We start from the raw sequence: 13,217 nt of genomic DNA, 5'->3' as shown, positions 1-13,217 counted from the left end.
CTCTCAACATTGCAGCAGTCTTTTCCCCTTTTGTTATTCCACTTTACTGCATTTGGTGAACTGTTGGGACTGCAGATTAATCATAGGAAATCCCTGGTGCTCCCACTGATTGCACTGACTAAACGTGACATAGCTACTTCCGTACCCCTCCGCTGGGAAACAGATACATTTCGGTAGCTGGGGATGATGGTAGGACACTCACCACAGAAGCACACCAGTATAATATCAAACGTGTCACAGAGGACCTTAGTTCCTCTGTGTGATTTTGGAACTTCCTCTCTATGGGCCAGATGTAGCAACGGTTTTTCCCCATTCTGTGTCTATGGGAAAAATTGTTCGTACATATGGCCCTGTGTCTCTTATAAGCTGGTGGCCATTTCAAATTGCGTATTTTTGCTGAGATGCTTACACACTATACAACATGCTTTCAATATTCTACCTTGGGCTGTATTTCGACAGTTACGCAGCCTTCTTAACACGCTCATCGCGGTTGGAGGAGGAAGCACAGTAGCAAGGGCCTCCTTGTTCTGACCGTTGGATGAGAGAGGGCTTAGCGGTTCCCAACTTAGAGCAATACTACTTAGCCTCGCAGCTCGAGCACGCGGCTCACTGGTGTGCAGCAGAGGGTAAATGGAAGCAATCCCTCTTGATGGATACATCGAAGGCTACATTACTCGCACAACTTTTGATGTCAGGGAGTAGGAGTGATGATCTCACCCCCTACATTTTACATCATAATGCATCAGCGTACTGTTCGGGTGATTTTGGGGAAAGCACCCTTCACCCAGGATTTTGTATTCTGGTCCGGATGGCTTTTCGGGTTCTTACTGAATCAGTGGACCTCTCAGGCTCGAGGTCAGGAGGCTGCGAAACATTGGGAGATCTGTTCCCCAACAAATAATTCATCACATTTGAGGCTACGCAGGACACCGTTCAGGTGTGGCTGGCACAATTCCTTCAATATACCAGTATTTCAACCATTGTGCGAGAATTGTTGCCCATGTACCCTGCAGCCCTGTTCTTGTTGCAGACCTTTAGGGGCCTCTTAGAGTTGGGAGGAGGCAGGGATCTAGTCTCCTTCTTATACAAAGCTAAGACAACAGATCATAGGTCGGTCACATCCCTAGAAAGGGAGGCCTGGAATGGTTACCTCGGGGTACAACTTGAAGATGTGCGATGGGCTAGAATGTGTTCCCTGGTGAAAACAGTATCTAGTAATTCTAGGTTCAAACGTATTTGCTTTAAGATTTTTACACCACACTGATGTTACGCCTGTGATGCTTCATAGGATGGATCCCGGTTGACCATTGGATTGCAGCTGGTGCTCCGCACCTATAGCCACCTTCTTACATCTAACATGGGACTGCCCGAAGGTACACGCATTCTGTCTGTAAGTGACGTCTCAAGCAAGTGGGGTGGTGTGTGTGCCTGTGGCCCCGGACCCCGTGGTATGCCTGTTGGGGGACATTCTCCGGCCTAAAGGCTGAAATATGGCTTACAAATTTCTACACCTACTGCTCCTCTCAGCCAAGAGGAGGGCTGAGATCACCTGGGTGAATCAGAGGGGGCTGAGTGTTGAGCATAGGGTAGTGGATGTGGCTTAATAGGCACTGTCAGAGGAAATTGGCTTAAGGAGCTGCAGGAGTGATGATAAGGCTGAGGGTAGCTGCATATCTGCAAGGAACAGCTTGGGCTAACCAGAGTGTTGATTGCAATGTACAACAAGGCAGTTGTTTACATTTTGAAGCAATTGTGGCATTGATTATACAGAATTTCAGATTAAACATTATGTCCACGGTACAGCACATTCCAGACAGAACATTCTATTGACAATGCCTGATCTCATATATGAGAATTTCAAGGTTAGCTTCGGAAGCAGAAGGGCTGGTGTCCTCATACCACAAAGCAAATGGCAGCTAGGAGGATAATGTTTTTATAGCTCATGAATGAATCCCCAGTCCACTGGACAAGAAATATGCCTAGATATCGTTCAGCAAAGGTGTGAGGATGCAGTTGGATTTTTGTTGGACATTATAGAGCAGAAGCTAGTCTATGGCATGAGAGTAGGGAAGATGGCCAGCCAGCCTTTTATATGCACCAACTAGGACACAGCTATCCAAAATATTTTATAATGCTGTGACATGAAAAGAGGGAAGAGAGGGGATACAGAATTGCCATATTTATGGTGGTCATGGAAGAGCTGAAATAAATATGCTCCTTCCCAAGGTAGACCCGAATATTCAGACAGGCATTTTCAGTGATATTTCTGAGTGTTTTGTTTGGTATCAGGAGCCAGGGCAAAGGGATCTCTCACAAGGTACAGAACAAGCAAGCTGCATTTAAGCATGGCCATCAAGGGGACATGTTATTCCACACCATTTAATTAATAAAAGCTGTAATTTGAACTAAATAACTTTGCCTATTAACTAGATTCTATTTGTAAAGTAATTGTCATTTCAGAAGATTTAGCTAGTAAAACTAAAGGACATACGAAACCAATATAATTAGGGCCTCTACACGCTATTTTTATTATACAATCAAATACTAAATTTATTATGAAATTTCACACCAATTTTTAGAAGATAAAATCTCATCCTGTAGCTGTAATCTGAACAGTCCCTTTGAAAAGAAAGTGATATGTGCTTGTACCTGTATTGACTTTTGACCATAATATATAATCCCTTTCCTGGCTTCCAAGAGTTAGCGTAATTCCACTGGAGCAGCAAGCAGGAGTCAAAGCCAGGAGTTTAGCAGCTGACACCGAGTAACAGTCCCTTTCTCTCACTGCCCACCGCTGGCTCAGCATCATATGATTACAGGGGATGAGGTACCTGCGAAAGCATGACATCAAAGGTTAGGCACACATTCTCAGAGTGGAGGAATGCATTATTTAGACTGCTGTCACAAATCCCCCACTATCTGCTACATCTCTCAATTGTTGTCTGATCTTTTATTTTATCTCCACTTCAGAGCAGTAGACTAGGGTAGTTGTTCTTAACCTTTTGACATCTCTAGACCCCTACTTAATCACTACTGGAATCAGGGGGCCCACTGAATTATTATTGCAATTTGGGAGCCCCCAAGGAATCACCACTGGAAGCCAGGGTCCAGGACCTAAGCAATTTCGATGTCTGAACTGCAAAACAATACACAAAATACAGACACAACCACTGATCAAAGAAATGCACAAATTATTAAATATTCAAAAACAAATTTTAAAAAAATTTAAAAATCAAAATGTTCATTTCAATAGAAAGGTTGGAGTTTATCTAAGTTCAATTGAGGCCACTCATTGTCAATACTATTGGCCTGATTTAGATCTTGGCAGTGTTACCACAAGCCGCATCGGTTGTGGGCTCCAAACGACGGTCAAGTCAAAGGTGCTCTGCCTGCTGTGTTTGTTACAGCTCTGCAAGCAGTGGATTGCTGATAGAGGGAGATGGCAGAGGGACCCAATGGACTTCATACAATGGCAAGGGCTATGGAATAGAGGTAACTGACACACACGCAATGTCCCCTAGCCATATGAGTCTCCACTGCACTACATAACACACCATGTACACACCAGAATCCCTTACAGTTCCAACACAACACGACCTATACATGCTAAGAACACACACTGACATACATCCACGACACACCATACACACCCCATTGACACTCCATCACACAAGACCCAACCAAAATGCCTACACACTCGGCTACGCAAACACACACACAAAAGCACAACTACACACATAACAACTCACCTGAATGTGTTACACTGCAACACAACAGCCACAACAACATCAGTTTTACACACAAGAGACACACACACACACACAACCACCCCACCCACTCCAGCTCTTCCACCTCAAACACCCAATCCACACACACTGACTCACATACCCAACAGATAGCACAACTCTACCCACACAGGTCCCCTTGCAATGCGCAGACATGGACATCGTTGTGCATCGTTGTGAGTGGACCTTCATTGTAGTGCCAGCATTCATTTTGCAATGGATGATGACACCAAACTGACAGCTGTGTATGTCTGCAATATGTGTGTTGTGCCAGTGTCTGCCATGTGTGACACAATTGTCTCCCCAACATATGGATGTCACAGTGATTTAAAAAAAGTACTGTGATATGTATATTCCTGCAGTGATCCGGACCTCCGGTGCAGTGCCCACCCAACGTACCCTGGAAATGCGGTGACCCTGCCTTCGAGTCAGGCAACGGGGGTTGTGTTTTCTTTGTGGGTCTTGGCAGCAGTGACGGCAGGGGCTATGCAGTCATGATCAGTCAAAGACAGAGGTGGAATGGGGAAATTTTTTGAGTTTTTCCCCTTTTCCCCCCAATCTGCCAACTCAGAAGTGGAGGCCGGACTGTCACTTTTTTCTTGCCGGTAAGGCACATCCAAATCTGCACGGCGGGAAGTGTGGCTGGGGTCCGCCATCATCAACTTTTCTCTCTCCCGCAATCAGCACGGGTGATGTTTCTTGGCAGAGTGGTTCTTGGAATGCTGGTTTTCGTGTATGGGACTGCCAACATCTAAATACGGCGGGTGGACCGTCATGGCGGTGGTCGGATTTTCAGTTGAAAATTCAATGGCAGGACTGTTACCACCAACATGTAAATCAGGCTCTATGTTCTGCTTGATGCATTTGCACTGCTCCCGCAAATCAGTCTGAGGATATGAACTTAATTTTCAACCTCTAATTCCAAATTCCTTCCCATTTACAGAACATTTAATGTATTTTTTGTTCTTTGTTTATATACTGTTTAATAATCTGTTAATATTATTTAACTTTCTAAGCAGTTGCGAACACTGCGAATAGGCATCTTTCCTAGAAATCACTGCTCTACTACTGTTTCTCATCTAGTTACCATTTGGTCTCTTCTGATTATCAATTAGGTTTCTAAAACTCCCCATGCTGTGGGTTAAGAAAATGTGATAGACACTTGAGTGTTGGTCTACTTCTTTTGGAAACTCCCTCCAAAATGGCAATGGGTAGATTCATAACCATCGAATCTTCAGCTAACTATCTGGCAGTTGACTACATAATTACTGGCTGAACCAATAAAATGCCTGCTATATTATATCACTGAAAAACCTACTAGTACTTATGCATCTATAAGAAAAAACACAAAACATAATGTAGCATTCCTTTGTAGCTATCGTCCACATCTTGATTGAATTACTATCATTTTTTAGAATTCACATATTTTTTCCGGCTGGATATTTGCCAAGGTAAGAGAAACATTTAAACATTCAAAAAGTAACAAAGCCACACTCTCCAAATTAAATACAGTAAATGCAAAAAGGAAAAACAGAACATGTTACAAGAGATGCCAATTATAACACAAACACATTCAACAGAAATTATCAACAGCTCCATAACTATTTTCCTTTAATTTCTGGAGTGTACATATTAAAACCATAAACATGAAAGCATGCATGACACTGATTTCTACAGAATTAAATCAAGAGGCAATGTTTTACCAAAGAGGTTTGTGCACAAGGTTTGGGGGACAAAGTGTGTTTACCTTAAGAGTAATTGTAACATGACATCTTCACAATGTAAGCCAATGAGGGTCCTGAACAAGGCCAATGAGACAACGCAGAGCTAGAAAGGAAAAATAAGTATTTGTAGACTTTAACCTTGAAACAATAACGTTTATTTTTTGTGGGGAAAGGACACTTCGGGGAGGTTCGGGGAAACTAGGAAAAATATGCATTGGGTGAGTTTTTTCTAATTTGGTGAATCTTGAGGTTGAACAAGTTACTTGCCTTTGATAACACCTTATTTGGTAGAGACAATATGTAGTTGCAGAGTCCTTACCTTTGAATTTACCCCAGGCATCAGACTGGATCTGGAGATTTTCGTGAGCAGTACCTCTGGGCACCATAAGTGGCGTTGATTGACTTTGTGTCTGTCTTTGACGTGTCCACGTCGGATACGACATTGCGTTTCTTATATAGGCACCACATCGGTTCGCTGATGTCAGTTTCACAACTTTCAATGCCACAAGTGCAGAGCCATAAAGAAACTGACTATTGTTGCATCAAAACTAAGGCCCTGAAAGGGGAGTCCCTGTCCCCAGAAATCAGTTCGCAGAGTAAGGGGGATGAGTGGGTCCTTAAGGAATCTGCAACTAAATATTGTCTCTGCCAGATAAAGCGCTACCAAAGGTAAGTAACTTGTTCATCTGATAGGGACTTCTGGTTGGAGATTCCTTACCTTGAATAGATACCCAAGTAATACCATCCCCGGAGGTGGGACTGCGAACCAAGTTCATATTAGAAAATCCTGCAGGATGAATGTGCAAAATGCCCATCCCTACCGACCTGACTGTCTAGGCAGTAGTGTTTGGTAAAAGTGTGCAGAGAAGCCCACATTGCTGCGTGACAGATGTCAAGAACTGGAACTTTGTATGCTAATGCAGTAGTCGCAGCTTTTGCTCGGACAGAATGAGCATGAAAACCCTCAACGGGTTGCTTTTTGACCAGTGCGTAGCAGTTCTTGATGCAGAGTACGACCCATCTACAGATGGTCCACTTCTGTGCTGCCCGATATTTCTTCGCCCCCACATAACTTACAATAAGTTGGTCATCCACCCAGAACTCTTTTGCACGATCAAGGCTGAATGCCAAAAATCTTTTTGGGTCCATGCAGTGGAGGCTCTCCTCTTCCTTAGAAGGATGGCGGGGGGAGGGGGGGGGTAAAAAAATAGGCAGGGTGATGGATTGGCCTACATGAAAGGACGTAACAACTTTTGGCAGAAAGGTGGCCCTAGTGCGAAGCACCACTTTGTCAAGTTGGATGGAAAGGTAGGGCAGCCTAGATGACAATGCCTGCAGCTCACTCACCCTACAGGCAGATGTAATGGCCACACAGAAGGCTGTTTTCAAAGTAAAAACCCTGAAAGGACAATGGTGGAGCGACTCATAAGGAACGCACATCAGAGATGTCAAAAACAAATTCATATCCCATTGGCATAATGAATGGGGATAGAGGAAAGAGGTGAGTAAGACCTTTGAGGAACCTATGTACAATAGGGGTCTTAAACAAAGAAGGTTGATTGGGCAACCTCAAAGTAGCAGAAATACCAGACAAAAAACTTTTAAGAGTGTCCATAGCAGAGCCCTGTCAGGCGAGAGAAAGGATGAACAGCAGCACCTCAGAGAGAGGGGCAGCAAGGGGGTCAAATGATTTGTCTGTGCGCCATACCACAAATCTCATCTAACAGGCATATACATTTTGGTGAAGGGACACCTTGCTGCCAAGATTACATGACAGACTTCAAGAGGAAGGTCAAAAGCTGTGAACTGTTGCCCCTCAATCTCCACACAAGAAGGATGGTTCGGGTGCACAATGCTTCCTTGCTGCTGCAAGAGAAGATCCTCCCAAAGGGGCAGTCTGATCGAAGAATCGATGGACATGCTGAACAGCTCGGGATACCAGAGTCTCTGTGCCCAATTCGGAGTCACTAGAATTACTTGAACCCGGTCATTCTTGATCTTCCTGAGAACTCTGGACAGAAGTGGTATGGGTGGAAAGGTGTACAGGAGGCCTCGAGATGAGTCGAGATGAAAAGCATCTCCGAGCAACTGCCACCTTGGAAACTCCAACATGCAAAACTGCTGAAATTACACATTCTGTGCTGAGGTTAACAGATCTAACCATGTCTTAGAGTCATTCTTACCAAAATCCAGGATAGAGGCTGAAACATCAGGATCATAACCTGAATATTCTTGACTTGCTGCTCGAGAGGATAAGCCTGAAACTCACTGTGTCCAGAACAGCTCCAGTGAAAGGGACCATCTGAGAGGGAGCCAGGTGTAAGTTTGGCAGGTTTATAGTAAACCCCAGAAAATGCAAAGGTCTGTTGTAATCTGGAGATGGGAGACGAAAGCCTGGGGCAAACCCGCCTTCAACGGCCAGTCATTGAGCTAGGGGAAGACTGAAAACCCTGATCTCCGCAGATGAGCTGCAAACACCGCCATAACTTCGGTGAACACCCGAGGGGCACTGGTAAGGCCAAAGGGGGAGCATGGTGAACTGAAAGGGCTCCGGGCCTACTGTGAATCGCAAGTAATGTTGGTTCGGAGGCATGAGGGGAATATGAAAAATCCAACACTACCATCCAGTCTCTTGGGTCCAGAGCAGATAGAACCTGAGCCAAGGTGTGCATCTTGAACTTCTTGTTGAGGAAGAAATTGAGGGACCAAAGGTCTAGGATAGGGCAGAGGCCCTTGTCCTTTTTGGGGACCAGAAAGTAGCAGGAATAGCAACCATGACCTACTTCTGGCACAGGAACCCTCTCTGGCCGCTGGCCACCTGATCCACGAGGTTGTTGGATCCTGCATCCTCAGCCACGCAGAGGCTGGGCAGCATACCCAGCACGGTGGCTGGTCGGAAATGGACTTGGCTTGAGACCCCTTCTGTAGCCACGAAAGGGGCAAAAGACAGACTGAAAGAGGACAGGGGCCACCACGAGGTCCAATGACAACCTGGCAGTAGCCCAAGAATTCTTGATGCACTTGATCGCTGAGTCTGCCTTGTCTCCATCAAGGAAGCTTGGACATCCCCTGAAAAGCCAGACATCCTCAGCCAGGTATGGCACCTCAGGGCCACTGTCTATGAAACCGTTCTGCGAGTCAATTGTGTCCGGTCTTCAACGAATTGTGAACTCCCCAGTGCCTCTCAGAGAATACAACCCAGGCCTCCTCCAGGACCTGTGGCAGCACCTGCGCAACCATGTCCCACAGAGTGTGGGAATAATGGCCCAAAAGGCATGAGGTGTTCATGGACTGCAATACAAGTCTGGTGGAAGAAAACATCATCTTTCCAAGTGAGTTCAACCTTTTTGATTCCCTATCTAGGGAAGCAGAAGGGAACGTGCACTGGGATGTAGAGACTTGGACCACCAATCTCTCAGGGGTGGGGTGTCGCGTCAAGAAATTTGGGTTGCCTGGTGCGGAGCGATGGCAGCAGGCAATCGACCTGTTCACAGGAGCCCCTGTGCTGGGTTTGGACCAGGCACCCAGTAGAACTTCTGTGAGGGCCTCATTAAACGGGAGCAGGGGTTCTGAGGTGGAAACTCCTGGTTGTAGCACCTCTGTGAAGAGATTAGTCTTCACGGCCACTGAAAGCAGTTGAAGTTCCAGGACCTCAGCCTCTCTTCTCACCACCATAGCATAAGACGCTCTCTCCTCCGTAGCCACAACATGGGGAGAAAGCATGCCAATATCTGGAGAAGTATTCAGACCGCTGACCTCACCCAAGTCTTCACACCAGTCCATAGTTTCATGGGGCTGGTATTTTAAAGGGTCCAATGACCCCTCCCATTCATCCCTGAAACCTAACCAAGTGGCAAAACAAAACATGAGGGGCCCCCCCTGCACACTACATGGAGGCCCACCCACCTACTCACTCAGGAGTTCCCAGACCAGAGTACTGTGCTGAGGGGGCCCACTGGAGCTCGGTGCGCCGCACCGCAAAGGCTGCAGGGGCCTTTGTTACAGTACTGGCCAAACCCATATTAAAAGGGCTCAGGATCCAATCTAGGAGGCAAGGCTCCTGCTGGCATTAAAGTCTGCATCATACGATGCCCATCCAGCTCTGTCTCGGAGTTGGTGATCACAGTGGGGATGGCGGCACCCATGGGCGCCGACGGCATCTGGAGCATCGGCACCAGCGCCGTGGAAGGTCAGGGTGGTACTGATGTTGGTCCGGATCCAGGACTGCAACCTTAGGTGCCCAGTGGCGCTGAGGCCGAAGCTGCGAGAACAAAAGCCAAAGGGGCCCCTTCTGACTGTGTGGGGTATAACGGCGATCCAGCAGTGTTGGGCTGCCCAAAAATCAGGCATATAGTTCTTAAAACTCTCTGAGTTCGGCAGGTGTCACTCCAGCTCCTTGAAACTCGAAGATGCATGGAGTCGGCACTGGCACAGGCTCCATAGAGCGAGCTCTAGAATGTCAACACTCCCTCATCTCGTCGGCCGACAGACAAGGAGAGGTGAAAGAACGCTTCAACTGCTAGGACTTCTTATGCCTCGACTTACCTGATCGGCCCGAGGACTTGGAGTGGGACGTCAGAGATGGAAGACTCCGCGACCGATCCCGGGACCTTTCTCTCTACTGAGATCTCATATTACGCAGAGTCAAGCGTCAGGCCGCCAACAGCTTTAGGGACCCGCTCCCTCAAAGCCTTTGGATGTGTAGCCCAGCACTCGGAGCACAACTTCGGGTTGTCGTTGTGCTTCAGGCAACAAAAACACATGAAGTGCGGATCCGTCACGGACATTGCCCAATGACAGAATCCACAGGGCTTTAAGCAAGTTTTTCTGGATGACATCCTCGATGCACCAGCAGTAGAAAACAAAAAATTCTCAATAAAAAGTTGAGAAAGGAGGGGTAGCTTTCTGTGGCTCAGTGTTTGCTGGCGTGGAAAAAAAGTACTGATGAAAGCACGCCTGGTGGTGCCTATATAGGAGCTTTGACATCATATTGATGCAGACAACACCAACGACGGACGTGGAGCCGATTGACGCCACCTAACGGTGCGCAAGGGTACTGCTTACTGAAATCTTCAGATGGATCCAGTCTGATGCCTGGGGAGATTCAAAGGTAAGGAATCTGCAAATAGAAGTCCCTATCAGATTCTCATTTTAGTTTTTTAATTCATTTGTTGTTGTTTATTATAGTATGGGAGCATGGTATTTGTTTAATTTAGTTTCATTTTTAAATAATTTGGGCTCTATCTGCTTTACAAGACCCAGCCGCCTGAACCTGGTGCTCAGTACAGGTGGATGTGGTATCAAAAGTGTTTCACACTATGCTTGTGTGCCTGTCCTATGAGTACTAGAGAAACGATGGGTGGTAATTGTTTCTCTCATACCCCTATCTAAAAGACAGAGATTGTGAGGAAAAGACCTGATGAGGAAACTTGCAACAGAAAAGTTAAGGTTATTCCTCTGCCAAGTTGCTTTACCTCCGACTGCCTGATGAGAAGACTAAAGTCAAGAAGTGACGTAAGGAAGACTAAGATTATGATTGGGCATCTATCTGCTCATGAAAGCACTTTCTTAACAGATAAAGGCCTACTGTAGGGCGAGTAATCCGCTATCTCCCTACTGTTCTGCTCAGTACTAGAACCAAACACAACAACTAGATGTAAAGCATAGATGCCAACAGCTTGGTACTTCCAGGAGGGAGCGAGAATTAAAATCGAGGGGATTCTATACAACCACTGACATGCACTGGAATGGAGCAAATTTTAAAATTTAAGCGAGAGAAAGCTAAAACATAATCTGGAGTCCCCTGTGTAATTCGAGAGCCTTTGAATGTAGATGTAATGCAATGTGTGATAAAACGGACTCTGGAAAAGTTGACATGCACAAAAGCTGGGTTTCATTCTCATGTCTCTTCATCTTGCAGTGCTGTACGAGCCTCTCATTACCCACCTGCATTAATAATCTCTAATAAACGACAGAAACCTCTTTCAGTTCGCCATGGACGTCTAACAACATAACTGTTAGGGGTGGCGGAAGGGACACCACACATACTATGACTCTCCTCCCGCTCCCCGGATCACTTCACATTCTTAGCTTCTCGCGTCTTCCTTTGCTCCTCAACGGCCTCTTTTGGCCCCGCTGAGGGCTACCGAAAGGACGAGAGTGAGGAAAACGCAAAAAGTAAACTGAGTAGGCAACACCCGGTTTACAATCAGTCACTACTGCTGCATCGAAGGCCCCCAAGACCAGGGGACGCAGGGGCAGAGCAGTGGTAGTAGTTGCTACCATTTGGCGGCCCCCTAATTAGCGCCCCCTTTGTCGATTTGTGGCCACCTTACCCGAAAGGGCGTGTTGATGCGGCTGACGAGGGTGTCCAGGATGTGCACGTTCTCGTACTGATAGAGGAGAATGAAGCGGAGGAAGATCTTGAGCAGAGCCGGCTCCGTGACGCTACGCAGAAACAGGTCCAGGTAGGCCGTCGTCGTCATCACCTCCTCCACCGTGACCTACATTCAAGCACACGGTAATGAGCACACACTGTAAATAATTAAGCAGTTTCGCGCTGACTGGCTTTTCATGCTAACAAAACAATATTAGCCCTATTATCATAAAATTAAGTTTATTTCCACTCTAGCGTGTATGTTTTCCCTCAAGCCCAAATGTAAACAAGTAACTAAACCAGGCCTGCACAATGATCGAGTTTAAAAAGCTATTTCCCAAGCAGCAAAATTATCATGTTATATGTGTGTGTCTTTTTCTTTTCACAGTGCAGCCTTTGTTAGTTCCGAGCTCATTTGGCGCCTTAAGTTCTCAGGTGTCATCATAGGTTATCCTGCCGGGCAGAACGGGTGGGTCATGGGGCCCATCTCAAGCAGAGGATATTGTGCCATTTCAAGGGGACCTAAGTGTTTGTGTGCCAGCCTTCACACTGCAGTGTATCTGATTCTTCCAAGTCTGTTCTAAGACAGACTATCCTTACCCTAGGCTCTAAAGAGCTCAGTGTTGTCCTGGGTCCATATTTCTCCTTCTACTTGTAAATGTGTCTCCTTGCCCTATTTCTATGATTCTCAAGTCTATTGTCCCCACGTCATCATACCTGGCATTGTCTGGATTTTCCCCAACCTATAGTGACTCTGAGAGTTGAACTGTCCCTGCCACCCTTGCATCCCTATCTTTTTGTTTTCCCAGTCCCTCCAAGGTCATTATCTCTGGAATTCCCCTTACCCAAGGCTCTTTGTCCAATGTCTCCTTTCCTCTCACGAGTCCATGTCCTTGAGCCCATGTCCCCAGGGATGTGAAATTTAATAAAATATTTACTTGTCCATGGGACAGGTTGCTTCTTAAATCTACCTGTCCTGTAAAAAAATCAACTTGCCCCTTTGGTGTCATGTGGTGTGGGGACAAATGATGGTAGCAATCTCATTATGTAAGAGCGCTGATAACAGCCTCTCTGATTATGCCAAGGCTATTACTATAGCAGGGCTCGAATACTTGCAATTCCAATCCCTACTATAGCAGTTTCCTTATTTTGCCACCTTTTTGCAGATCTACATACTGGGTCTGGAAGAAGCAGTAAGCAATATTTCCAGGGCTCGAATACCTTTGAGCCTGCAAACCTACTAACTTGCATGTTTTAAGGATTTTCACCAGCTCTTCTCTAATCTTTTCCCATAAACACAAAGGTTGGAAATTAATTTCTAACAATGGCAGA

The 13,217-nt window shown here is 46.1% G+C and overlaps 1 protein-coding gene across 5 annotated transcripts in view; it reads right to left on the bottom strand.

Moving 5' to 3' along the window:
• FHIP1A (FHF complex subunit HOOK interacting protein 1A) overlaps nt 1–13,217 on the bottom strand; it is a 349,320-nt gene that overhangs the window by 111,175 nt on the left and 224,928 nt on the right. For all 5 annotated transcript variants that reach the window (XM_069242647.1, XM_069242648.1, XM_069242650.1 and 2 more), the window contains 3 exons: nt 11,845–12,012; nt 5,533–5,612; nt 2,650–2,831 (listed from right to left, as the gene is read on the bottom strand). In XM_069242647.1, the coding sequence (XP_069098748.1) occupies nt 2,650–2,831; nt 5,533–5,612; nt 11,845–12,012 (430 nt within the window). The remainder of the gene's footprint in view (nt 1–2,649; nt 2,832–5,532; nt 5,613–11,844; nt 12,013–13,217) is intronic.

Source organism: Pleurodeles waltl, chromosome 1_2 (assembly GCF_031143425.1).
Source record: "Pleurodeles waltl isolate 20211129_DDA chromosome 1_2, aPleWal1.hap1.20221129, whole genome shotgun sequence".
Lineage (NCBI taxonomy): Eukaryota > Metazoa > Chordata > Amphibia > Caudata > Salamandridae > Pleurodeles > Pleurodeles waltl.
The sequence above is the reverse complement of the archived record's forward strand: the minus strand, read 5'-3'. Positions and strand labels throughout refer to the sequence as shown.